This window comes from Malaclemys terrapin, chromosome 13, assembly GCF_027887155.1.
Source record: "Malaclemys terrapin pileata isolate rMalTer1 chromosome 13, rMalTer1.hap1, whole genome shotgun sequence".
Classification (NCBI taxonomy): Eukaryota; Metazoa; Chordata; order Testudines; family Emydidae; genus Malaclemys; species Malaclemys terrapin.
The window spans coordinates 751,779-779,663 of NC_071517.1; the positions used below are offsets into that span (position 1 = coordinate 751,779).

Genomic DNA, 27,885 nt, shown 5'->3' on the forward strand with positions numbered 1-27,885 from the left:
CAGAGGGAGTCTGATCACAGCTCTGCTACCCCAGAGGAAAGCTGGTCACAGATACCTTTTCCCTTTGTGGAAGCAGCTGCTTTGCATGCTCTGGCAGGGGGAGAGGGGGAAGAGGCTTTTAAGATAGTTACTTTGCAAAGGCTTTTTGGCTGGTTACCACCTCCGGAAAATCCATTTTGCAGCTGGGTACATGGCCTGAGCCCTTTACACCTGGGTTTGTCTGACACAAACAAAACTGAGCTCTTTAGTGGTTGCTGTCTGAGGAGAGGCATGAGCCTGGACAACTGATCCAGTGGTGTGAGCTGTCTCCTCCCCCACCCCCTCCCCAAATCTGATCTGAGGGGATCACTCCTAAGCCTGAGTCTCTGCCCTAAAGAGCCTAGAGTCTAACTAACAAATGGGTGTGGGTCTGGGGGAGAATCTCAGCTGAGCACCAGCAGTGATGACAATTTGCTGTCTGCCCAGCTGTTGTTGTCTTGGGTTCACAGGAATTGCTGCATAGCTGACTTTGTGCTGAACCTCTGCTGGCAGCTCCCAAAGGAACATTAAGTTTTTGTTGGCTTTTGCCCTCTGGCAGGGCTCCCCAGCCAGTCTGGAGCATGGATGACCCCTGGCCATTGAGAGTAACATGCTGAAAGTTTCAGTGTAGTTCTATCAGAAGCAATGGGAGGGGACTGGGAGAAGAGATGTTGCTGGAATTCCTCTGCTGCTCTAGTCACCATAACTAGGGCTCCAGGTCAGTTGTGGATTCTGTGGGTTTTTTTTTGTTTTTTTGTTTTCTTTTTTCCCCAGACTTCCATACAGGGGTGGGCAAACTACAGCCCGGAGGCCACATCTGGCCCTCAATCTCCCACAAGGAAGCAGGGTCCAGGGCTTGTCCTGCTCCAGCTGGGGTGCAGGGTCAGGGTCTTGCCCCACTCTGCACAACTCCCAGAAGCAGCGGCATGTCTTCTCTCCCCCCTTGCCCCCCCGGCTCCTACACATATGGGCAGCCAAGGGGCTCTGCACAGTGCCCCTGCCCCCGCAGCTCCCATTGGCTGGGAACTGCAACCAATGGGAGCTGCAGGGGTGGCGCCTGCGGACAAGGCAGCATGCAGAGCCGCCTGGCCACACCTCCGCAAAGGAGCCGGAGGGGGGACATGCCGCTGTTTCTGGGAACTGCTTGAGGTAAGCGCTGCCCAGAGCCTGCCTCCTGACCCTCTCCTGTGCCCCAGGCCTGATCCTCCTCCCACCCTCTGAACCCCTTGGTCCCAGCCCGGAGCACCTTCCTGCACTCCCAACCCCTCATTCCCAGCACCCACACCACCAACCAGAGCCCTCCTGCACCCCAACCCCCAATTTTGTGAATATTTATGGCCTGCCACACAATTTCCATACACAGATGTGTTCCTTGGGCCAAAAAGTTTGCCCACCCCTGCCACAGTGACTTCTGCAGCAGCCAGTGTGGCTGATCCCAGGGCCACCCAAGCAGCTGGCCTCAGGGACAGCCACACCAGCCACTGCTCGGGTGGCCCCTGGCAGCAGTCCCGGGGTGGCGGAAGCAGCCAGTCCGTGGCCCCAGGCAGTGGTCCCCAGGTGGCCGGCCAGAGCAGTTGCTGGTGCTGCTGGGCCCCTGAGCACATGCGCGCCCCCCCCCCCCCCCCAATTTAGTCGCAGGTATTAGTCATGGACAGGTCATGGGCAGTAAATTTTTGTTTATTGCCTGTGACCTGTCCATGACTCTTACTAAAAATACCTGTGAGTAAATCGTAGCCTTAACCATAACTGATCTGTGAGGATCCTCCGCCAGCAGATGGCCCAGTTCAGACAGGTGCCGGGGGAGCAGAGAATGCAGCAGGAGCCTGCAGTAGGTGTTCTCGGAGTCTCGGAAGCTCTGCTCTGGGTGCCATTCTCTTGCCTGGCCCTGCCAACAGACACAGGACCAGCACTGCGGCCAGCAGTTCCAGGGGCCTGGGTGTGAGCTGCCCTCCAAGAGGTGCTGCTCGAGTTTCTGCTTCCAGGACCAGCACTCCTGCCCTCTGCAGGACACCGTATGGGATCTACAGCTCTGAGGCTCGCGCCCAAGCCTAGCAATGAACTGCAGGGCCAGCCTTGCTGAGTGGGGATCTGCCACAGCCACCGGAGCGTGAATGACCTCAGCCCTAGCCTGCCGCCGAAGTCCTGTTACTGTCTGGGCCGGCAGCTCAATGGCTGCCGCGGGGGAAGGACCCTCCGCCGAAGACAGCGGCAAGGATTGAGCGGCCACCGAAGACAGTGGCGAGACTTCGATGGCAGCTCCTGCGGGATGTTGTGGGCCACGATCCTGGGGAATCGGCTGAATCGCCCGAAAGCCGCCCTGCTTGGTAGATCTGGTTTCCATGCCCCAGGGAGCCTGCAGCGGGGCCAGGGAGCAGGGGCTGCATCCGCATAGGCAGCAGCCGGCTTGACCCTTTAGATGGGCACATCAACAAGTCGGCTGTAAGATGAGACTCTAACTTGTGCCAAAAGTGGGAGGCTGGCGGGCAGGGCAGCTCTATTACAGCACCTCATGGCAAATAGCATGAGCTGAATGTCCCCAAAATAGCCCGCAGGAGGCTATATAACGGGAGCTGCCAGGGGAGCCCGTCAGCCCCGAGCTGGGAGTCTGGCACTGAGCTCGCTGGGGGCTGGGAACACGCGGCGCTGTCTCGCTGCTCTAGAGGTGGCTGTTTGCGGCTGCCAGGAGAGGCCCCTGCAGAACTAGCGGCTCCGGCACTCTTTGGCCTAAAGAGGAAGTGACCAGAACAGGGGAGAAGAGTGCGCAGTGCCCCGACACTGAGTCGGGGGGTCAGTGCTGCCTCCTGCACCTGCTCACCCAGGCTGTCGCAGCCTCACTGTGTCGGCCCTTGTGCCTTCTCGCTGGCTTCACAAGGTGCCCACCAGTATGAAATACTATGACCCGGCCTCGCTGCCCCGGTACCGCAGGGGCTCCCAGCGCCTCAAGCCAGCACGGACAGTGCGCTTCCCCAATGACGTTGTCTTCCAGGACAACATCAGGCAGGGGGACCTGGAGCAGGTGGGTAGGTTTATCCGAGCCAGGAAGGTCACCTTGAGCACCCTCTACCCCTCTGGTGAGTAACACCTCCTGTGGCGCTGGCAGAGTTAATGGGCGGGCAGCAGCGGGGGGTTCCCGGGTGGGTGAGCCTGCCCCTGCAGGGGATGTGCCAGGCACAGCCTTACCCCATGCAGAGCAGAGCGCTCGACTTTCACCCCATTGTAATTAAGCCACTTCACGCCCTGCTGGTGGTGGTGGAGGGGGTCTTGCTCCCATCCCCTGACTAGCATCAATGGGAGCCAAGTGTTTCAATCCCTCTGGGGGAGCCAGCCCAGCACCAGATGCTGATGGGCACCCAGTAGTGTGGGAATGCCTCAACCCTAGCAGACACGGACAGAGCCAACCCTTCAGTGCAGAGGGGTTAAAGCCCGGGATCTTGCCCCTTGAGGTGCACAGCACCATGTACAGGAACTACAACGCGCGAATGGCCAGTCAGGGAGGGGAACGGCAAGGGAGAGGGCCAAAGTAGCATGAGCTGGTGGCTAGAGCACTGGACTAGGAGCCTGGACTCCTGGGTTCCCAGCTCTGGGAAGGGAATGGGGCCTAGTGGTTAGGGGAGGGGGGAGCCAGGACTCCTGGGTTCAGTTACCAGCTCTGCTGATGACTCACTGAGTGACTTTCCCCATACGTAGGACTCTGCTGCCTGCGTGTAGGGCTGGGGCTAGTCCGATGAATGAGTTGCTGCGGGCGGGGGCGGTGTGACGGCCTGTGTCGTTATTACATGGTTGCCCCTTGTGGCTCTGCCTCTGTCAGAAAAGGCCCTGGAGACCCCCTCTAAAATAGCCCTGGCTTGGGTGCCAGGCTCCCACCCAGCCACACAGATATGACTTCAGCCCTGGTTCTGAACCGAGCGTCCACACCCAGAGGTGAGGGACTCAGGGCTGAGGCCTGGAGGAGACATGAAGGCTATTGGTGGCAGAGCTCGGGGGTGGGTTGACATCTCACTGACCAGCCTCCCCTCCCCCAGCTCTCCTGCCTGGCGCAGCGGGGGAGGGAGGGGGGCTAGAGAGCCTGAGCCACTCAAGGAGCCATTTACGGGGAAAATATGACCTGGCGCCAGCTCCTTTCTGGGGTGTGGGGGGAGGGGAGCTGGGTGTTTCCAAGCTGGGGCCCTTTCCCCTCCCTGCCCCCCATTATCTCCTCCCAAAGCCCCTGCCTCATGTCACGTCCCAGAACCCAAGGGGCAGCGCCCTGGCCCGGTGAGGGCAAGTCCCTCTGCCTCCCCCTGGCCAGGCAGGTCAGGCCCCGCAACTGACGGGTCCCCTCTCTAGGCATGGCAGCCCTCCATGAAGCCGTGCTCGCTGGGAACCTCGACTGTGTCAAACTGCTGGTGCGATACGGTGCGGACATTCACCAGAAGGACGAGAATGGCTGGACCCCTCTGCACATGGCCTGTAGCGATGGCTACATTCACATAGCCAGGTCAGAAGTCACTATGTGCTTGGCTTAGCCCTGCTGACAGTTACCCGGCCAGCCTGGGCTCCAGGAGAGTGGGGGCAGGGTGTGCTGACCTGGGGGGCAGGGTGTGCTGGCTTGGGGCTCTGGGAGGAGGGGGGCAGGGTGCTGGCATGGGGCTGTGGAGAAGCAGCCTGCCCCACACCCTGTGTATCTAGGGTTGCCAACTCTGACTGAAGCTATTCTGGGAGATTTTTTTCCCCAACATGACGTAATGTCATTTTCTTAAAATATCCTATCAAAATCTCCTGGATTGCTTTCAACAGTCACCGGGAGATAGATGCCGATTCCAGGAGACTCCAGGCCAATCCTGAAGGGTTGGCAACCCTATGTGTACCTGGTAGTTGCCAAGGCCTAGTGTTTCCTGCTGAGGCCCGGACCCCCTTAATCCTGCAGGAAGTGGGGCTGTCTACAGGAAGTGTTGGAAGCACATGTCTGCTCTCCCCTGCTAGGCTGCCTTGCCCACCCGCCAGCATGGGTGCTGGGGGTGCTGCCACGTCCCCTGGCTTGAAGTGGATTCCATTATACACAGGGTCACAGGGTTTGCAGTTTGGGTCACTGGCTCTCAGGCTCCCCTCTCTCCCGCCCCCCCCCGGTGCACATTGTTCCAGCACACCTGCCCGCCAGTGCAACCCCTTCCCTCTGTCTCCTGCAGGTACCTCATCTCTTTAGGGGCCAGGCTTGATGCCACCAATGACGAAGGGGAGAAACCATCTGACCTCATTGACGCTGACTCCAAGGACCTTGTGGAGCTCTTTAAAGCTGCTAGGATGGACTGAGGCATCTCTCCCTGGCGTGGGGCTCCTGTCACTCGGGACTCTCCAGCAGCAGAGGTGGGGCAGTGCAGTCTTCAGTCCTGGGGGCTGCTGATCAGGGCAGTTTAGGGAAAGCAGAGAGTTTTGCTGTAACGTGTGCATAGGAGAGTCTAGGGACAGAGAGAGTTCACCCAATAATTACACTGCAGGGCTGCGAGCTACCTCAAGCTCCCCAGAGCCCCCGGATCGCCAGGGGCACCATGGGGAGAAACTGACCCTTCTCCACTGCTCTCAGCCCCACCGCAGAGCCAGTGTCCATCTTCAGCTAAAACTGGATTGGCCAAAAGAGCAGTGGTTGGAACGCGCTGGTTCTGGCTGGCACGGAGGTGTGGACACTGAAGCAGCGGGGGTCTGAGCTGGCACTGGGTGGGCTCTGCTGTGTGGAAGCACATGCTGATCGGGCCCAGCTAGTGCTGACAGTGGCACTGTCTCACTGGAGGCATTAAAGCTGTTTCTTTGAGCTGCAGCTCCTCGGAATAACCCTTGTCCGTCCGGGGCAGAGAGAGAACGTTAGCCCAGCTCTCATGGTAGCAGGTAATGCTGTACAGATTAGATAGCTCGTCGTAATGTCACCGTGTTAAAAGTCCTATTTTGGACTGAGCCAACTATAGATTTGCTTTTCTACCATACTGTCCAATGGGTTGACCTGGTGGCCAGGTTCTTTTTGTTACTTTGAAAATACTTTTTACTTTTTCAATAAACTGATTTCCGGAGAGCCTGGTGCTGCCATCATTGTTTTGTTTTTCAGGTGGAGAGGGTAACGCTTCCTGCCCTGCAGCACAATTGTCCCAAAATCACCTCTCCCAACCTGCTTCAGGATCCTATTAGACAGAAGCAACCATGACACGGGAGCCACATGCACAATGAAAAGAAAGATCCGAGAATCAACAAACTCATTGCAGCTGTCAAGGAAAAATAGAATGTCCGACGTGACGGCAGAGCATGGAAACAAGCCCCAGTCCTCCCTAGGCTGTTCCCCATCACGGGCACTCGCTGTCCACCTAGCCAGGGCTTGCTGAAGAGCGGTTACTCTAGCGGCTGCTCTGGTGAGAGGGAGTGGGTATAACACAGCAGCACTTGGGCATGTCCCCACGCCCTGAACCCTTGCATTGGGCCCTGTGCACCAGTACAAATCAAGCAGAGCTGTCCAAAGTGGGCGATGCACTTGCAGATCAAACAGCAAATCCTGGGAAGCCCCTCCCCTCAGCAAAGGGATCGCAGGGCAGCCCCACTCACTCAGCTCTGGCATGGGCACTGCTGGGTGGCTCCAGTATTATCCTCCCCTGTGGGCATCAGGGAGGGATGGGGCTGAGAGCTGGGGGCTGAATGAGGAGAGAGTGGCTTGGCATGGACCTCAGCAGCTGGTGAACATAGCCTTGTTAGCAGGTGGGGGCATGTGAGGGAGGGGCCTTTGACAAGAGGGCAGGGCTAAATCAGGTTGAACGGGGGTTAAAAAAAGCTGTCTCCCAGGTGAGCAGCAGAGGGAGGGAGTTTAGAGTAGCATTCCTGCCAGGTCCTGCACCAGACAGAGTGAGCTGCCCAGGTAAGGAGCGTTTGGCTGGAGAAAGATTTCAGCAGGGCAGGAGACCGAGGGTCTATAACCTGCCACAAAAAGCCGCCTATAAAAGAAACATGGGGGAGGACACATCTCACAAACATCCTCTAGACTTAGCCCAATTACCCTCAATAAATAACACCCCAAACCAGCTAGTGTGAAATGAAATCCAGGCTTGAACAGTGAGAGGATAGCAGTAGCAATATACTACTGACCACCTGACCAGGATGGTGACAGTGATTGTGAAATGCTCAGGTTGATTAAGGAAACTACAAAGGAAGAAAACAATAATAATGGGGGATTACAACTAGCCTCGTATTGACTTGGTATGTGCCACCTCAGGAAAGGATGCAGAAAGAACATTTCTAGACACCATAAATGACAGCTTTTGGAGCAGCATGTGCTAGAACCCACAAGGGGAGAGGTCATTCTTGATTTAGTCCTAAGTGGAGGGCAGGCTCTGGTCCAAGAGGTGAATATAGCCGAACTGCTCGGTATTAGTGACCAGTCACAAGGGTGAAATGACTGCATATTGGAGGGAGACCCTTTTAAAAACACCATAATAGAGGCTCAAACAAAATGTATATCCCAAATAAAAGAAAAAAAGTAAGAGGACCAACAAAATGCCACCATGGCTAAACAGCAGCGTAAAAGAGGCAGTTAGAGGCAAAAAAAAAAAAGCATCCTTTAAAAAGTGGACGTCAAATCCTAGTGAGGAAAATAGAAAGGAGCATGAACTCTGGCAAATCAAGTGTAAAAGTATAAATGGACAGGCCCAGAAAGAAGCTGAAGAACAACTAGCAAAAGACACAAAAACTAACAGCAACAACTGTTTAAGCACATCGGAAGCAGGAAGCTGCCAGTCAGTGGGGCACCTGGTGAACGAGGCACTAAAGGAGCACTCCAGGCAGACAAGGCCATTGTGGAGAAGCTAAATTAATTTTTTGCATCAGTCTCCACGGCAGAGGATGTGAGGGCGATTCCCACACCGTAGCCATTCTTTATAGGTGACAAATCTGAGGAACTGTCCCAGATTGAGGAGTCAATAGCGGAGGTTTTGGAACAAACTGATAAATAAGAGTCACCAGAACCAGATGGCGTTTTTCACCCAAGAGTTCAGAAGAAACGCAGATACGAAATTGCAGAACTAACTGTGGTATGTAACCTACTGCTTAAATCAGCCTCAGTACTAGATGACTAGAGGGTAGCTAATGTAATGCCGATTTAAAAAAAAAAAAACCCTCCAAAGGCAATCCTGGCAATTACAGGCTGGTAAGCCTAACTTCAGTATCAGGCTAACTGGTTAGAACGGAACGATCAGATTCACAGATGAACACGATATGCTGGGGAAAATCAACATGGTTTATATACAGGGAAATCACGCCTCACCAATCTATTAGAATTCTCTGAGGGATCAATAAACATGTGGACAAGGGTTATCCAGGCAGTATACTGTATTTGGGCTTTCAGAAGGAAAAAAAAAATAATGGAGATATCCCATCTCCTAGAACAGACCCTGAAAGGTCATCGAGTCCAGCCCCCTGCCTTCACTAGCAGAACCAAGTACTGATTTTGCCCCAGCTCCCCAAGTGGCCCCCTTAAGGATTGAACTCATAACCCTAGATTTAGCAAAGCCAATGCTCAAACCACTAAGCTATCCCTCCTTTGACAAGGTCCCTCACCAAAGGCTCTTCAGCAAAATAAGCAGTCATGGGCTAAGAGGTAAAGTCCTCATGTGAATCAGCATTGCTTAAAAAAAAGGAAACAAAGGGTAAGAATAAATGACCAGATTTCACAAGGGAGAACTGTAAATAGCAGGGTCCCCTAAGGATCTGTACTGGGACCAGTGCTGTTCAACATATTCATCAATGATCTGGAAAAAGGAGTAAACATTGAGGTAGCAAAGTTTGCAGATGATACAAAATCACTTAAGACAGTCAAATCCAAAGCTGACTGCAAAGAGTTACAAAGGGATCTTACTAAATTGTGTGACTTGGACAATAAATATGGCAGATGAAATTCAATGCTGAAAAATGCAAAATAATGTACATCGGAAAACATAATCCCAATTATACATACAAAATGATGGTCCTCTGAAAACATCCACTCAATGTGCAGCAGCAACCAAAAAAGCAAACATTAGGAAAGGGTTAGATAATAAAACAGAAAATATCATCATGCCACTTTATAAATCCATGATATGCCCCATCTTGAATACTGTGTGCAGTTCTGGTGTCCCTATCTGAAAATAGATCTATTAGAATTGGAAAAGGTACAGAAAAGGGCAACAAAAATGATTAGGGTATGGAAGAGCTTCCATATGAGGAGAGATTAAAAAGACTGGGATTGTTCATTTTAGAAAAGAAAAAACTAGGAGGGTATATGATAGAGGTCTATAAAATCATGAATGGTGGGGAGAAAGTGAATAGGAAAGTGTTATTTAACCCTTTCACATAAGACAAGAACCAGGGATTACCCAATGAAATTAACAGGCAGCTTTAAAATGAATAAAAGGAAGTATTCCTTCACACAACACACAGTCAACCCATGGACCTCGTTCCCAGGGAATGTTGTGAAGGCCAAAGTATAAGTGGGTTCAAAAAGGAACTAGATAAGTTCATGGAGGACAGTCCATCAATGGCTATTAGCCAAGATGGTCAGGGATGCAACCCAATGCTCTGGGTGTCCCTAAACCTCCAAGTCCCAGATGCTGGGAATGGGTGACGGGAGGGATCACGAGATAGATGCTCTGTTCTGTTCATTCCCTCTGGGGCACCTGGCGTTGGCCACTGTTGGAGACCATGGACCGTGGTCTGACCCAGTGTGGCCTGTTCTTATGTCATGTCTCTGTCCCCAGCAGAGGGGCTCGGTGCTGGCGGTGGTGGGGGGCTCGGTGCTCAGCAGCGGGGGGCCAGCACTCAGGCGGTGGCAGGGGGGCTCTTGGCCTGGTCTTGGCGTCACTTTGCCTGACAGGGGGTGTTGGCACTGGGAGGGGGGGCTCAGGGGCCTCTTGGCCCGGCGGGGGGGGGGGTCGGCGCTGGGGGACTGTTGGGGGGGCTCTGGGCCCGGCGCTGGGGGGCTGTCGGGGGGGCTCTGGGCCCGGGGGTTCGGCGCTGGGGGGCTATCGGGGGGGCTCTGGACCCGGCGCTGGGGGGCGGTCGGGGGGGCTCTGGGCCCGGGGGTTCGGCGCTGGGGGGCTGTCGGGGGGGCTCTGGGCCCGGCGCTCGGGGGCTGTTAGGGGGGCTCTGGGGGTCTGTCAGGGGGGCTCTGGGCCCGGCTATCGGGGGGGCTCTGGGCCCGGCTATCGGGGGGGCTCTAGGCTCTGGGCCCGGCGCTGGGGGGCTGTCGGGGGGGCTCTGGGCCCGGCGGGCTGCACTGCATCCCCCACGCCGCGGCGCCTGCGCGGGCCCGGCCTATGCGCTCACTTCCGTCCCGGCCTGGCAGCGGCGAGAGGAGCCGGGAGCGGCCCGGGCCCAGGTGAGCGGAGCCGCGCGGGGCCGGGGCCGGGGCCGGGGCCGGGACCCCCCCACCAGGGGCCTGGGGCGGCCCAAGCGCCGCGTCTCCATGGGAACGGCCCGCCGAGGCCTGGCGCCATCGAGTGACCCCCGCCCCCAAACCCCGGCCGGGGACAGGGGAGCAGCAGCGACAGCCCCCCCCCCCGGCACTGCCCCCCGACACCCCCGGGCCATGCACTGCCCCCCCCCCCCGGCACTGCCCCCCGACACCCCCGGGCCATGCACTGCCCCCCCCGGCACTGCCCCCCGGGCCATGCACTGCCCCCCCCCGGCACTGCCCCCCCCCGGCACTGCCCCCCGACACCCCCGGGCCATGCACTGCCCCCCCCGGCACTGCCCCCCGGGCCATGCACTGCCCCCCCCCGGCACTGCCCCCCGACACCCCCGGGCCATGCACTGCCCCCCCCCGGCACTGCCCCCCGACACCCCCGGGCCATGCACTGCCCCCCCCCCCGGCACTGCCCCCCGACACCCCCGGGCCATGCACTGCCCCCCCCGGCACTGCCCCCCGGGCCATGCACTGCCCCCCCCCGGCACTGCCCCCCCCCGGCACTGCCCCCCGACACCCCCGGGCCATGCACTGCCCCCCCCGGCACTGCCCCCCGACACCCCCGGGCCATGCACTGCCCCCCCCCGGCACTGCCCCCCGGGCCATGCACTGCCCCCCCCCGGCACTGCCCCCCGACACCCCCGGGCCATGCACTGCCCCCCCCCGGCACTGCCCCCCGACACCCCCGGGCCATGCACTGACCCCCCCCGGCACTGCCCCCCGACCATGCACTGCCCCCCCCCGGCACTGCCCCCCCCCGGCACTGCCCCCCGACACCCCCGGGCCATGCACTGCCCCCCCCCTGCACTGCCCCCCGGGCCATGCACTGCCCCCCCCGGCACTGCCCCCCCCCCGGCACTGCCCCCCGACACCCCCGGGCCATGCACTGCCCCCCCCTGCACTGCCCCCCGGGCCATGCACTGCCCCCCCGGCACTGCCCCCCCCCGGCACTGCCCCCCGACACCCCCGGGCCATGCACTGCCCCCCCCCTGCACTGCCCCCCGGGCCATGCACTGCCCCCCCCCGGCACTGCCCCCCGACACCCCTGGGCCATGCACTGCCCCCCCCCCGGCACTGCCCCCCGACACCCCCGGCCATGCACTGACCCCCCCCCGGCACTGCCCCCCGGGCCATGCACTGCCCCCCCCGGCACTGCCCCCCCCCCGGCACTGCCCCCCGACACTCCCGGGCCATGCACTGCCCCCCCCCGGCACTGCCCCCCGACACCCCTGGGCCATGCACTGCCCCCCCCGGCACTGCCCCCCGACACCCCTGGGCCATGCACTGCCCCCCCCGGCACTGCCCCCCGACACCCCTGGGCCATGCACTGACCCCCCCCCGGCACTGCCCCCCGACACCCCCGGGCCATGCACTGCCCCCCCGGCACTGATCCCCGACACCCCCGGGCCATACACTGACCCCCCCGGCACTGATCCCCGACCCCCCCGGGCCATGTACTGACCCCCCCGGCACTGACCCCCGACACCCCCGGGCCATGTACTGACCCCCCCCCCGGCACTGACCCACCCCCGACACTGACCCCCGACACCCCCGCTCCCTGACACTGCCCCCCCGGGACATGCACTGACCCCCGCCGGCACTGACCCCCCCCCCTGATGCCCCCGGCACTGACCCCCGACACCCCCGGGCCATGCACTGCCCCCCCCGGCACTGACCCCCGATGCCCCCAGCACTGACCCCCGACACCCCCGCTCCCTGGCACTGCTCCCCCTGGGCCATGCACTGCCCCCTGACGGCACTGTCCCCCGACGCCCCCGGGCCATGCACTGCCCCCCTGGCACTGACACCCCCCCCCCCGACATCCCCGGGCCATGCACTGCCCCCCCCCCCCCGGCACTGACACCCCCCCGTTCCCAGGCATTGTCCCCCCCCGGGGCAATCACTGCCCCCCCCGGCACTGCTTCCCCCCCGACACCCCTGGCACTGACCCCCAACACCCTCAGGGCCATGCACTGACACCCCTGCAGATACCCCCTTGGGCCATGGTACTGACAGCGCCTCCCACGCTAGCCCCCCTCAGCAGTGATGCTCGCCCATGATAACTGCCCCCCGACACCCCCGGGCCATGCACTGCCCCCCCCCGGCACTGCCCCCCGACACCCCTGGGCCATGCACTGCCCCCCCCCGGCACTGCCCCCCGACACCCCCGGCCATGCACTGACCCCCCCCCCGGCACTGCCCCCCGACCATGCACTGCCCCCCCCCGGCACTGCCCCCCGGGCCATGCACTGCCCCCCCCGGCACTGCCCCCCCCCCGGCACTGCCCCCCGACACTCCCGGGCCATGCACTGCCCCCCCCCGGCACTGCCCCCCGACACCCCTGGGCCATGCACTGCCCCCCCCGGCACTGCCCCCCGACACCCCTGGGCCATGCACTGCCCCCCCCGGCACTGCCCCCCGACACCCCTGGGCCATGCACTGACCCCCCCCGGCACTGCCCCCCGACACCCCCGGGCCATGCACTGCCCCCCCGGCACTGATCCCCGACACCCCCGGGCCATACACTGACCCCCCCGGCACTGATCCCCGACCCCCCCGGGCCATGTACTGACCCCCCCGGCACTGACCCCCGACACCCCCGGGCCATGTACTGACCCCCCCCCCCGGCACTGACCCACCCCCGACACTGACCCCCGACACCCCCGCTCCCTGACACTGCCCCCCCGGGACATGCACTGACCCCCGCCGGCACTGACCCCCCCCCCTGATGCCCCCGGCACTGACCCCCGACACCCCCGGGCCATGCACTGCCCCCCCCGGCACTGACCCCCGATGCCCCCAGCACTGACCCCCGACACCCCCGCTCCCTGGCACTGCTCCCCCTGGGCCATGCACTGCCCCCTGACGGCACTGTCCCCCGACGCCCCCGGGCCATGCACTGCCCCCCTGGCACTGACACCCCCCCCCCCGACATCCCCGGGCCATGCACTGCCCCCCCCCCCCCGGCACTGACACCCCCCCGTTCCCAGGCATTGTCCCCCCCCGGGGCAATCACTGCCCCCCCCGGCTCTGCTTCCCCCCCGACACCCCTGGCACTGACCCCCAACACCCTCAGGGCCATGCACTGACACCCCTGCAGATACCCCCTTGGGCCATGGTACTGACAGCGCCTCCCACGCTAGCCCCCCTCAGCAGTGATGCTCGCCCATGATAACTGCCCCCCCCCCCCCCCCGGTCAGCCTCCCATGCCTTAGCAGTGACAGTCCCCCAAGATACACCCCCCTGTATCAGCCCCCTTGGGCCCCAGTGACATCCTCCCATGCCTTAGCAGTGACAGCCCCCCTCCCCAATAGCCCCTCTGTGCCACCCCCCTGGGCTCCTAGCACTGAGAGCCCCCCTATGATAGCCCTCCCCCCATGCCAGCCACCCTGAGCCCCTGGCAGTGACAGCCTCCTGGCACTTGGCCTGTGCTGAGCACTCTTGCCTGGATCCTGGGGAAGGGGGGCCCACAAATGCAGGGCCCTCACGGGGTTAGGTGTGCCCCTTCCTAGAGCCATATGTCCCCACTCTCCCTGCCACAGGCTGCTGTGTCCCTGCAAGGCCCATGCCCTGGGTGTTGCCGTGGCGATGGGTCTGACACATCCGTGCATATTTGCCTGCATCCAGCAGGAAGGAATCCCCTTTAATCCTAAAATAGCAGGCACCTCCCTTGCCCCCCCACCCGCCTACAGCTCCTTGGCTACAGCTGAGGAGGGCGCAGGACTAGCGACAACAGCAGCACTGGTACTCCCACCCCCCGAGGTGTTACTGCTCTCAGCCCCTCTGCCTTTTAATCATAGAGCCTGTCTTCAGAAATACTCTTGGGAGAGCCCGGGTTGGGGATGTGCATGCTGGGAGTAATGCGCAGCTCTGCAGGAGTCCCCACCCCTTCCCAGAGTCCCGCTGCAGCCAGAGGTTTTGTTCTGCCCCTTCCCCCCATTTCCTAGTGCATTGGCCAGTATGGTTTGAAATGTCCCAAGCAATGGCCATCCCCACAGCAGCCGGGCGGGTCTTGGAGCCAGGAAGCTGATCCAGCACTTCAGCCTAACCTGCCCTTTGTTCATTCTCCTTGGCAGACTTCAGCATCGCCCTGGATGTGTCTCCCCTCCCTTTCAGGGTGACACCAAGTTTGCTGCTGTTTTGCACCTGAAGGCCTGCTGCATGCACAGCATCTGTGCCAGGAGATCTGTCAGTAAGGGCTGAGTTTTTTACCGATATACAGTAACTCCTCACTTACCGTCCTCCCGCTTAACGTTGTTTTGAAGTTACGTCACTTAGGGCAACTAAAATGATTAGGGGTTTGGAACGGGTCCCATATGAGGAGAGATTAAAGAGGCTAGGACTTTTCAGCTTGGAAAAGAGGAGACGAAGGGGGGATATGATAGAGGTATATAAAATCACGAGTGATATGGAGAAAGTGGATAAGGAAAAGTTATTTACTTATTCCCATAATACAAGAACTAGGGGTCACCAAATGAAATTAATGGGCAGCAGGTTTAAAACAAATACAAGGAAGTTCTTCTTCACGCAGCGCACAGTCAACCTGTGGAACTCCTTAGCTGAGGAGGTTGTGAAGGCTAGGATTATAACAGCGTTTAAAAGAAAACTGGATAAATTCATGGAGGTTAAGTCCATGAATGGCTATTAGCCAGGATGGGTAAGGAATGGTGTCCCTAGCCTCTGTTTGTCAGAGGGTGGAGATGGTTGGCAGAAGAGAGATCACTTGATCATTGCCTGTTGGTCCACTCCCTCTGGGACACCTGGCATTGGCCACTGTCGGCAGACAGGATACTGGGCTAGATGGACCTTTGGTCTGACCCGGTACGGCCTTTCTTATGCTCCATTAGGGAACATACTCGTTTAAAGTTGTGCAGTGCTCCCTTATTTGGCTGGCTTTACAAGGGAGCACTGCACAAGTTCTTCTTCTCCGCCTCCTCCTCCCTTCCTCCCTCCCTCCCAGCGCTTCCCCCGCTGCCAAACAGCTATTTGACGGCGCTTAGGACTTTCTGGGAGGGAGGGAGCGAGCGGGGAAGCCAGAGAGAAGCGGCGCTTTGAAAGGGAAAAGCTGCCCCTGCTCCTCCTGAGTCCTCCGGCTCGTGCTCACAGGGCCGCATTCCGAAAGGGGCTTTAGAGCTGCAGGCCAGGCCCCCGGGGCCCCCTTAGCCCAGGGCCCTGCAGCCTCTAAAGCCCCTGCGTTCTGGGTGGCCCTGCCTGTGGGGGGGAGCTCCCAGAATCGCGGCCATGGGGGCGGTGCCGCACTGCGCAGAGCCACCTGCACATCTCCTGCACCAAACAGGAGCTGCCCCGGGTAAGTGCTCTGCACCTCCTGCCTGCCCCAGCCCTGAGCCGCCTCCCACACCCCCACCCTGAGCGCCCCCCCGCACCCTAACTCCCTCCCAGACCCCGCACCCTACCCTGAGTGCCCTCCCGCACCCTAACTCCCTCCCAGACCCCGCACCCCACCCTGAGCGCCCTCCCGCGCCCTAACTCCCTCCCAGACCCTGCACCCTACCCGGAGCGCCCTCCCACACCCTAACTCCCCCCCAGACCCCGCACCCTACCCTGAGCGCCCTCCCACACCCTAACTCCCTCCCAGACCCCGCACCCTACCCTGAGCGCCCTCCCACACCCTAACTCCCTCCCAGACCCTGCACCCCCAGCCCTGAGCCACAGGGGTAAGCCAGGGCACCTCTCCAGAGGATTCAGGGGGTCTGGGGCAAAACAATTTCGGGGGCCCCTTCCATAAAAAAAAAGTTGCAATACTATAGAATACTATATTCTTGTGAGGGCTCCTGTGGGCCTGGGGCAAATTGCCCCACTTGCCCCCCCCCCCCTCCCCGGGCAGCCTTGCCTCCCCAGCACAGTACAGTACTGTACAGTATATAATGCCTTTTGTCTGCCCCCAAAATTTTTCCTTGGAACCTAATCCCCGGCATTTACATTAAATCTTATGGGAAAATTGGATTCATTTAACATTGTTTCACTTAAAGTTGCATTTTTCAGGAACATAACTACACGAGAACGAATGGATATAAACTGGCCGTGGGGAAGTTTAGGCTTGAAATTAGACGAAGGTTTCTAACCATCAGAGGGGTAAAATTTTGGAACAGCCTTCCGAGGGAAACAGTGGGGGCGAAAGACCTCTCTGGCTTTAAGATTAAGCTAGATAAGTTTATGGAGGGAATGGTTTGATGGGATAACGTGATTTTAGTTAATTAGTGAACAAGATGAAATCGCTGGTAAATAGTATCAATGGTCAATGAGGGTCTGGCTGGAGAATCTTGCCTGCATGCTCGGGGTTCTATTGATCGCCATATTTGGGGTCGGGAAGGAATTTTCCTCCAGGGTAGATTGCCAGAGGCCCTGGAGGTTTTTCGCCTTCCTCCGTAGCATGGGGCGGGGGTTGCTAGCTGGAGGAGTCTCTGCGACTTGAAGTCTTTAAATCACAGGACTTGGGGACTTCAACAGCTGAGTTAAGGGAAAGGGGGTGGGTCAGCTTTTGTGGCCTGCATCATGCGGGAGGTCAGACTAGATGATCATAATGGTCCCTTCTGACCTTAAAGTCTATGAGTCTATGAGTTAAGTGAGGAGTTACTGTAGTTATACCAGTATAAGCCGTAGTGTAGATGCAGTTACATTGGAGCAGAGATGTCTTGTCCGGCTATAGCTTGTTCCCTTTGCTGTGTGGGAATAGCTATCCTGGTTATAAGCACTTTTATACCAGTGTAACTATGCCCTCATTAGGGAAGTTGTACAACTGCATCTGTACTGGCATTGTCCTGATCACTGGTGGCATCAATGGGGTTAAAGTAGTAAGACCCGCATCTGAAATCCTTCTCATTTACTTCTTGAGGAGCGCTGCAGCAGCTGGGGTCAGAATGCAGCCACCCAGACCTAAGCTACGGAGCTGACTCCCTGGGTCTCTCTGTGACCTTTCTAGGCTTTGATGCTATGCTCTTAGCTGCAGTATGTGAGCACATGAAGCCCCAGCTGGGAGTGACTGCATAGAGAAGGTGCTGGCAGTCTGGAGACACTGTGGCTCCCACACACACTTAGCTCCGTTTCACTTTGTTTCAGCATCCATCTCCTATCTGCCAAGGTCTGCGCTGGCAAAGGCAGGATTAGAGAGGTCTGAGTAAGGAGGCAGCCATGACCAGGTGAGACACTTTCACACATAACAGAGAGCCTGTGGATGAGGGGAGGGCAGGGCAGGGCAGGGGGCGGGGGCATGGAGTCCCTTTGGGGGGAACGCCATGGGGCTAGGCAGGGCATGAACAGTAATGGCTTTACTTTTCCTGAGCTTGGGGCCATGCTGCTGGTTGAAGGGTTGGGGAGGTGCCAACTTGCATGGCTGCTTGCGCCAGGGCCTTTGCTGCAGGATTTCCTGCACTCCCTCTCTGAGGGTCATTCCAGAGCTTTGCACTTCTCCCCATCTGCCCATGGGCTCTCATCAGGATTTGGGCTTCGGTTTCAGCTCCCCTGTCTCCAGGGTCGTTTACAATGGCAAGAGGAACAGCAGCCCTCGCTCCCCAAGCAACAGCAGTGAGATTTTCACCCCTGCTCACGAGGAGAATGTGCGCTTCATTTATGAAGGTGGGTGAGTGGGCATCTCCAGGGCAGGGCTGGAGTGATCCGGGATCTGCAACTCCCCCAGGCCACCTTTTCTCCCCTGGCTCCTTTCCTCTCTGGTGCCACTTGCTTTTCAGCCTTGGAATTCCACAAGGGGCTTCCTGCCATGGTGCCTCATCAGAGCAGTGGGCAAGGAGCAGTCAGAGAACAGTGACTCTCCGAGTGACTCCCTCTCCGAGCTGAGGACGTGTGGAGCTTTGCTCATCCCATCGTATGCTCCTGAGCTGTTCTCTCCGCGTTGATAGCCTAGGGCCCATTAGTTTCCATTCCCTACGGGGTGGTGATGAGAAGAGGGATGCGATACTTAATATGCCTTGCAATGAGAGTCTATGTTGCTGTGAGACTCTGTTACCCACCAATTGCTATGGCAGAAATACGACACTGGAATGAGCCCAGAGCAGGCACTGGGTGGTGGCCTCTGCTATGTGGGAGACATGGCTTTGCTCATTCACAGGCTCTAAACAGACATCTCTGTCTCAGCCAGAAGAGTGAGGCCTTACTGTGCACATGAAGCAAATCAAACCAGGCCCAGGTAAAACTCCCTTGTGGGACAGTCCCTGTCTCAGCAGCTGTTTTGCTGTCTCATGTCTCCTGAGCCTGCTGTGCTGAGACAAGGAGAGAGGAATCAAACTGATTTTGAACTGACCGAGTTAAGAGGACCCAGTGTGTGTGGAAGCCCCTTCCATAGCCTGGCTGAACAACCCTTAGGAGACTCTTCTAAGGGCTTCTCAGCCCCTGCCAGTGTCTGGGAAGGTCTTTCCAACAACATCCCATTGCCCAAGAGCAATGCCCTCCGACTGAATGAAGCCATTGCTCCTCAGAGTGCTGTCTGTGCACAGGAAACAGTCTTTGTGTTGCTGAGTCCCCTGGGGTCACGTGGCACTATGGAGGGGAGGCAAGGCCTGGCAGAATAGGAATTTCAGGTGCGTGATGTTTGTCTCTGGCATGCCTTTGGCCCTGGCCATTTCTGGAGAATTTAGTCCTTCAATTAAAAAGTAAAATGAAGCTTCTATCCCTGAGGTTTGCAAAGAAACCCTTTAAATGTAACTGTGCTGTGTCTGTCTGTGAGCTGACACCCATAGGGAGCTGCTGGCAAGTGGCCTCCGGAGTGGGGTGCAGTCCGGCTGGGGGGAAGTGCCAGCCTGCAAGTGCATACGTGCCATTTAAAGCAGGAGCCTGGGTGAGTGTGCATGCGTACTCAGCACCCAGGCCAGACGTGCCAGTTCCCCTGTGCTCTTGCAGGTATCTGCCCTCCCCATCCTCCTAGTGCAGTTTTTCCTCTTTACCAAGCCCTCAGTGAAGGCGCTTTCATGTTTGTGATCCCATTGTGAAGTTGGAGGGAGACACACTGGACTTGGGAGCAGGGTGATAAGGAAATGGGGACTGGGAAGATGGGGTTGGACCTCATTCTGCTGGACAAATAATTGTTACTTGGTGACCTAAAAATTACCAGTAGCCTAGAGTACCAGTGATCATGATCTCATTACGTTTATGTTGTGCAAACAGAACATGGCACCAAACACTAATATGTATATTTAGAACTTTAAAAGGGTTCATTTTCCAAAGGTGAAAGCAATTGTTGCCATAACTGTCTGGGAACATTACATTTAAAGTATGAAGTGTCAGTGGAAACTGGGACTTGTTCAAGGATATCCTATTGGATGCCCAAAAAGCCATGATTCCACAGACATGAAAAAAGTTATGCTGGCCAAGAAGCCAGATGGGTTAAAAGGAGTTGGGGAAGAAGCAATAAAACAAAATTTTTATATGAAGAATGGAAGTAAATGGCAATTTATATAAGTTAAAAGTTAAAAAATGTGGGTGATTGGCTTCTCTTACCAAAGGAATCAATGAAATATCAATGGACAATAGAGTTAAAGATAAGGCATTTTTAAAACATATTCAGAACAAGAAGTACCCCATGACGGATGATAAAATTGTAAACAGAGATGCAGAAATGTTCAATAGATATTTCTGTACAGTATTTGGAATGAAACAGGAGGATGTATAGTCAAATACAGTAAAAATCCTAAAATCAATCAAACCGTACTATAGAATCTCTGTGGGTAGAAATTCCATGCTTGAATAATAAGATTATAGCAGTAGGAATATACTACCAACCACCTGGCCAGAATGGTGACGAAGATTGTGAAATGTTATGGGAGATTAGAGAGGCTACAAAAACACAAAACCCAATAAGAATGGGGAATTTCAACTATACCCATATTGACTGGATATATGTCACCTCAGGATGGGATGCAGAGATAAAATTTCTAGACACCATTAATGACTGATTCTTGGAGCAACTAGTCCTGGAACCCACAAAGGGAGAAGCAATTATTGATTTAGTCCTAAATGGCGCACCGGATCTGATCCAAGAGGTGAATATAGCTGAACTGCTTGGTAATGGTGACCATAATATAATTAAATTTAACATACTTGTAAGGGGGAAAATCCACCACATTTAACTTCAAAAAGGGGAACTCCACAAAAATGAGTAAGGGAGTTAAATGGAAGTTAAAAGGAACAGTCACAAATGCCTGCAAATTGTAGGGAGAGTAGTTAAAAACACCATAGTAGAGACTTAAACAAAATGTATACCCCCAAATTAAAAAAATAAACCAATAAGAGGACCAAAAAAATCCACCATGGCTAAACAACAGAGTATAAGAGGTGGTTAGAGACAAAAAGGCATCCTTTTAAAAATTGGAAGTCCTATCCTAGTGAGGAATATAGAAAGGGAGATAAACTCTGGCAGATCAAGTGTAAAAGTATAATTGGGCACAAAAAATTTGAAGAGCAATTAGCAAAAGCAACATTTTTTTAAAATACATCAGAAGCAGGAAGCCTGCCAAACAATCAGTGGGGCCACTGGATGATTGAGGTGCTAAAGGAATACATGTGGAAGAAAAGGCCATTACGGGAAAGCTAAATTAATTCTTTGCATCAGTCTTCACTACGGAGGATGTGAGGGAGATTGCCATGCCCGAACTGTTCTTTTTAGGTGACAAATCTGAGGAACTGTCCCAGATTGAGGTGTCATTAGAGGAAGTTTTGGAACAAATTGATAAACTAAACAGTAATAAATCACCAAGACCAGATGGTATTCACCCAAGAGTTCTGAAGGAACTCAAATGTGAAATTGCAGAACTACTAACTGTGGTATGTAACCTATCATTTAAATAGCTTCTGTACCAGATGACTGGAGGATAGCTAATATAATGCCATTTTTTTAAAAAGTCTCCAGAGGCAATCCTGGCAATTAATTTCAGTACCAGGCAAATTGGTTGAAACTATAATAAAGAACAGAATTATCAGACACATAAATGAGCACAGTTTGTTGTGAAAGAATCGATGCAGCTTTTGTAAAGGGACATCATGCCTCACCAATCTATTAGAAGTCTTTGAGGGTGTCAACAAACATGTGGACAAGGGTGATCCAGTGGATATACTTGGACTTTCAGAAAGCCTGTGAGAAAATCCCTCATCAAAGGCTCTTAAGCAAACTAAGAAGTTATAGAATAAGAGGGAAGGTCCTCTCATGGATTAGTAACTGGTTAAAAGATAGGAAACAAAGGATAGGAATAAATGGTCAGTTTTCAGAATGGAGAGAGGTAAATAGCAGTGCCCCTAGGGGTCTCTACTGGGACCAGTCCTAGTCAACATATTCATAAATGATCTGGAAAAAGGGGTGAACATTGAGGTGGCAAAGTTTACAGACAATACAAAATTACTCAAACTAGTTAAATCCAAAACTGACTGCGAAGAGTTACAAACAGATCTCACAAAACTGGGTGACTGGGCAACAAAATGGCAGATGAACTTCAGTGCTGATAAATGCAAAGTAATGCACATTGGAAAACGTCATCCCAACTACACATTCAAAATGAGGGGTCTGAATTAGCTGTCATCATGGATACTTCTGAAAACATCTGCTCAATGTGCAGCAACAGTCAAAAAAACTAACAGTGTTAGGAACCATTAGCAAAGGGATAGCGAATACAACAAAAATATCATAATGCCACTATATCAATCCATGGCACCCACCCACCTGAATACTGTGTGGGGTTCTGATTGTTCACAGATCAAAATAATATATTAGAATTGGAAAAAGAAAAGGTCAACCAAAATGATTAGGGGTATGGAAGAGCTTCCATATGAGGAAAGGGATCAGATACAGAGGGACCTAGACAAATTAGAGGATTGGGCCAAAAAAAACCTGATGAGGTTCAACAAGGATAAGTGCAGAGTCCTGCACTTAGGACGGAAGAATCCCATGCACTGCTACAGACTAGGGACCGAATGGCTAGGTAGCAGTTCTGCAGAAAAGGACCTAGGGGTCACAGTGGACGAGAAGCTGGATATGAGTCAACAGTGTGCTCTTGTTACCAAGAAGGCTAACGGCATTTTGGGCTGTATAAGTAGGGGCATTGCCAGCAGATCGAGGAACATGATCGTTCCCCTTTATTCGACATTGGTGAGGCCTCATCTGGAATACTGTGTCCAGTTTTGGGCCCCACACTACAAGAAGGATGTGGAAAAATTGGAAAGAGTCCAGCGGAGGGCAACAAAAATGATTAGGGGTCTGGAGCACATGACTTATGAGGAGAGGCTGAGGGAACTGGGATTGTTTAGTCTCCAGAAGAGAAGAATGAGGGGGGATTTGATAGCAGCCTTCAACTACCTGAAGAGGGGTTCCAAAGAGGATGGAGCTCGGCTGTTCTCAGTGGTGGCAGATGACAGAACAAGGAGCAATGGTCTCAAGTTGCAGTGGGGGAGGTCCAGGTTGGATATTAGGAAACACTATTTCACTAGGAGGGTGGTGAAGCACTGGAATGCGTTACCTAGGGAGGTGGTGGAGTCTCCTTCCTTGGAGGTTTTTAAGGCCCGGCTTGACAAAGCCCTGGCTGGGATGATTTAGTTGGGAATTGGTCCTGCTTTGAGCAGGGGGTTGGACTAGATGACCTCTTGAGGTTCCTTCCAACCCTGATATTCTATGATTCTCTGAAAGATTAAAAAGGCTGGCAGTTCATCTTAGAAAAGTGATGACTAAACGGGGGATATGATAGAGATCTCTAAAATCATGAATGGTGTGGAGAAAGTGATTAAGGAAGTGTGATTTACCCATCCACATAACACAAGAACCAGGGATCACCCAATTAAATTACTAGGCAGCAGGTTTAAAACAAACATAAGGAAGTACTTCTTCACATTGTGCATAGTGCCCTGAGTGCAGGGGACTGGACTAGATGACCTCTCGAGGTCCCTTCTAGTTCTATGATTTCTATACCGCAGTCAACCTGGGGAACTCATTGCCAGGGGATGTTGTGAAGGCCAAAAGTATAACTGGGTTCAAAAAAGAATGAGATAAGTTGATGGAGGACAGGTCCATCAATGGCTATCAGCCAGGATGGTCAAGGATGCAACCCCAGGCTCTGGGTGTCCCTAAACCTCTGACTGCCAGAAGCTGGGGCTGGATGACAGGGATGGATCACTCGATAAATTTCCCTGTTCTGTTCATTCCCTCTGAAGCACCTGGCACCAACCACTGCTGGAAGGCAGGATGCTGGGCTAGCTGGACCATTGGTCTGACCCAATATGGCCGTTCTTATGTGTCCAACTTGTACGATGTGGATGGAATAGAAAGTTTCCTATCTGTAACAAGATAGGAGAGTATGAGGCAGCATCTGCTAAAATTAAACATTTTCATATCAGCACACCCAGATAACTTACACACAAAGGGTCTTAAAGGAACTGCTGAGGATCTTGCTGAACCACTAATTAATATTAAGATGCATTTCTTAGGGGAAACTGAGGCACCCCTACAGTATTCAGAGGAAACATTAAGAACAGTCCCACTCATCACAGACATACAGGAGATCAGACTAGATGATCTAATGGTCTCTTCTGGCCTTAAACTCTATGAAACTGTGAAGTTCCCTGGTGTGTGTAGGGGAACGGGGTTCTTGAGGGCTGGGATAAGAGCGTGGGAGCAGCTGGAGGGAGCCCTAGGCGTGTCCCATAGCAGGCACAGCACCCTCCCCTCCCTCTCTCGCTGTGCTCCTTCCCCAGCCTGGCAGTGTGTGGAGCGAGACCTTCGCAACCAGATGTCGGGCAGTGAGAGGGGCCTGGTGGAAGAGTATGTGGAGAAGATACCAAACCCCAGCCTAAAGGGTGAGTTTGCCTGTGGGGTCTTTGGCCCATCCAGGGGAACAAGTGCCAACAGTGCTCAAGTAAGTGGAGCAGAGCACTGGCTGCTGAGAGGGAGGAACCCCCTCAGGACACCAGTGACCTGTCCTAACTGAATGTACAGCTCTGACCATTCCATCCAGCTACAGGAGGGTGAATGGGGGTGACCAGGTTGGGAGCCTTCAATCCTGTGAGACAAATGGCATTTCATGATGAGGGGCAGAGGAGACCTGTGGCTTTTGAGCCTGGACTCCTGCAGAGTGTGTGTTGGGCGTGGTGGGTGCTGGCAACGTGGAGGGGTGATGCACTGCTGAGCAGAGCCCCTGAACTGAGTCCTGGGGGCGGGTAGGGTGATGCTGGCAGTGCCGAGCCCAGCCCCCGTACTGAGTTATCCCCTCTTCATCCTCACAGCATTTAAACCTGTTGACTTGAGCGATCTGAAGAGGAGAAACACACAGGATGCTAAGAAATCCTAAGGCAGGTTCTGCCTGCTGATTGGCTGGTGTCCTGAGGTCCTCAAGCAAATTTAATTTGAAGATTTTGTGTTGATTTCCTCCTCTGGTGTGTGTTCTGCCCGTGGAAGAACTGGGCGGCTTTGGGGCTGGCTCTGAAGCTGCCCAAGTTTGAACTCCATTGCGGATGCCTAGAGCGTGTTGTACTGGATTCCTGCCCCTTCCCTGTAGCCTCGCCCTTGGGCTGCCTTTCTCTACTGTGTGTTGGACCCACAAAGTCAGCTTACTCTTCCTCCCAGCTCTGTCCTCAGTCGGCCTTGGGCTGCTCTATTGGCTGCCGAGTGGTTGGTGTGGTCCCTGGGGCTCTGTTGCTAGGGAGGACAGAGCTGAGTGGCTGCGTTTGGGCCAGTGGAGGCCATGCCTAGTTCACCCCTTCCCCCAGGTATCGAGGAGCAGCTCTTGCTGCGGACAGGCTGAGAGGAGACAGTGGGGCACGTTCAGAGGCTGGAGGAGGAGCATGCATTGTTGGTCCCTGCTTTGTGCCCCATGACCATGGCGACTCAGTGCCAGCAGGCTTGCAGGCCTTCCCCACAGCCGTGCTGCTGGGCAGGTGACCCTTCCCCCTCCCCTTGCTTGTCAAGTTGGTGGGGTTAGTTTGCAGCTGAGCCCCTAGCAATTGGTTGCTAACAGCTTCTGGGCTTGTGGGACTCCAAGATATTGTCCATATTAAAGCGCTGACTGGCTCTCTTCCCCATAACAGGGCTGGGGCAGGTCCCATGGCTCGGGGGGCAGAGCTGCTTCCTGCGAGGCCTTGCCCTGCTGGAGCTAGGAGGGGTGCCCCCTTGGCCCTGAGCCCCAGAGACCAAGGTGCATTTACAGCTGGAGTCGTGGACTATTCTCCGCTCCCTGCCAGGTGCCCTGGCAGCCCCTTCCAGGCAGGAAGAGTGGGGTGGGGCAGCATTTGCTGAGGGAGGCTTGACTGTGGGAAGTTGTTTCTATCTGCGTCCTTGCCTGGGCGACATCTCCCAATGTTAATACTAGAGGGATTCCCCAGCCCTCCTGCCCCCTTCCTGCCCCCCTCCCTCCAGCTGTCTGGGCCCTCCGTGCAGTAACCCCCTTCCTGGCCAGGCCTGTTCTGTGGGGTGGGCCTGGAGGGGGGAGGTCGTTACACAGCCCCTAGTGGAGCCCAGCTCACTTCCTAAGCTCGGGCAGTTTACAGCAGGCTGCTGCTGCAGTGCCAGGCTGAATGCCCTCTCCCCACCCCCGGGCTCGGAAAGCACTTCGGAAGATGGCCCTCTTGGGACCCTAGTACCTGACAAGGCTGGGAGGTCTCAGCATGACCCCACTCTGAGTGGTTCTGCCATCACTGTTGCCCTGTGAAGCACAACCCCACCAGTCGAGCGGCTGCCACCAGCACTGCAGGAGCATTGTGGTCCCAGAGAGCAGCCCACTGCGTGGTGCTCGCAGGGAGGGGAGCTGCCAAGTGCTCTGCCCAGCTCAGATGGTGGCAGGCACTGGCAGCCTGGCACTGCAGGGCTAAGAGCGGTGCAGGCAGGATTTGTGGTCACTGTTACCTTCCCTTTGTTGTTAAGTCAATGACCTATGTTGTTCTTTCGCTCTGTCTGTCACTTGAGGAGTGTTGTAAATAAACTGGTTAGTCCTTTTGAGCTTGTCTCTGTGCACATCTGTCCATTGCTCCATGGCTGTCTCTGCTGGATACGGGGCTGATTTACCACCCATGCTCCCACTTCCGTTCAGCCACTGGTTTGCTGTCCAGGGCATGCAGAGCTGGGGAATGGCGGAGAGGACACCCTGCCCCAGGGGAATGGCGGGATGGGCCTTGCATTACTGGTGGCCACTCTGGAGACATGCTGAACTCCCCCGTGGAGGCCCAGCTAAGGAGCAAGGAGATGCCACACAACAGTGCTGCAGCCACTCATGCACAATCCTTCGTCCCTCTGCAGATTCCTCATCCCTTTGTTCTCAACCCTCAAGCTGTGTCCGGGCCCCAGTCAGTCGTAGCTGTGCACAGTTCAGGCAGAGGCGTAGCCATGCACACCCACAGCTCTTGTGCACTCAGACGCTTTTCCAATTACTTCCTCGTTTTCCCAGTTTTGATGTATAAAGTCTCTCCATGACCTGTTTGAGGCTGCCGTTTGAAAGGAGAGTCAGGGCCCAGGTCTCTGGGGTGAAAGTGGTGCAGCCCCAGCCACTGCAGGGTCTTTTGGCAGCTTAGCCAGCCCAGAGGCGGGGTGAAAGCTGATGCAAAGGGAGGCCGTGGACAGCTTTAATGTTGCTATCAGCCTGAAACCGCAGCTGCAGCTCCCCCAATCATGCAGTGCGTAGCAAATGCAGCCCCTCTTTCCCGCACTCCCACACTCCAGGCTGCGGCTATGCACCAACTGCGTAGAGCATCTCTGAGTTGGGAGGTGGTGTATGAGTTTAGATGGAATCAATGGGCCCAGAGTCAAAACTGTTAACATGACCCTGAAGATGTTCAGAATTAAACAGTGTTAAACAAGGTTATGTTCTCTTCCATCCTCCTGGTTGAAGACAAGGGCCCAGGCAGGGGGACGCATGTCCTGAAGATGAATGCATGGTCACAGAGATGGTGTCTGTGGGAGGGCTTCGGCTTCCTCCACTCTAGGATGCTGTTCCAGGAAGAAGGCCTGATGGGAAGAGTTGGGGGCCACCTGACCAAGAAGGGGAAGAGCATCTTCATCCACCAGCTCGCTAGCCTAGTGAGGAGGGATTTAAACTAGGTTCAAAGGTGATAGGTGACAAGATTTTTTATTATCTCTTTCACCCAAATTGCCTTCTACCTTCAGCTTGACCACCAATTCCTCCCTCTTACATAAGAACGACCACACTGAATCAGATCAAAGATCCATCTAGCCCAGTATCCAGTCTCCCAACAGTGGCCAGTGCCAGGTGCCCCAGAGGGAATGAACAGAACAGGGAATCATCAAGTGATACATCGCCTGTCGCCCATTCCCAGCTTCTGGCAAACAGAGGCTAGAGACACCATTCCTGCCCATCCTAATAGCCATGTATAGACCTATCTTCCGTGAACTTATCTAGTTATTTTTTTAACCCTTTTATATTCTTGGCCTTCACAACATCCTCTGGCAAGGAATTCCACAGGTTTCCTGT

The 27,885-nt window shown here is 55.5% G+C and overlaps 2 protein-coding genes across 4 annotated transcripts; both read left to right on the top strand.

Moving 5' to 3' along the window:
* Positions 1-2,581: 2,581 nt before the first annotated feature.
* On the top strand, positions 2,582-6,058 carry PPP1R27 (protein phosphatase 1 regulatory subunit 27). Its single transcript, XM_054046574.1, has 3 exons — positions 2,582-3,089; positions 4,345-4,495; positions 5,184-6,058. Exons 1-3 carry the CDS (start codon positions 2,903-2,905, stop codon positions 5,305-5,307), a joined length of 462 nt encoding a protein of 153 aa, XP_053902549.1. The 5' UTR covers positions 2,582-2,902; the 3' UTR covers positions 5,308-6,058.
* Positions 6,059-10,286: 4,228 nt separating this feature from the next.
* On the top strand, positions 10,287-26,399 carry MCRIP1 (MAPK regulated corepressor interacting protein 1). Of its 3 annotated transcripts, none has more exons than XM_054047448.1 (6): positions 10,287-10,375; positions 14,539-14,654; positions 17,540-17,619; positions 17,937-18,055; positions 24,164-24,265; positions 24,692-26,399. In XM_054047448.1, exons 3-6 carry the CDS (start codon positions 17,612-17,614, stop codon positions 24,754-24,756), a joined length of 294 nt encoding a protein of 97 aa, XP_053903423.1. In that variant the 5' UTR covers positions 10,287-10,375; positions 14,539-14,654; positions 17,540-17,611; the 3' UTR covers positions 24,757-26,399. The 3 variants fall into 3 exon arrangements, with proteins under 3 accessions (XP_053903423.1, XP_053903425.1, XP_053903424.1); XM_054047450.1 differs by having other exon boundaries at positions 14,539-14,650; XM_054047449.1 differs by lacking the exon at positions 14,539-14,654 and having other exon boundaries at positions 10,301-10,375.
* The last annotated feature ends 1,486 nt before the right edge of the window (positions 26,400-27,885 follow it).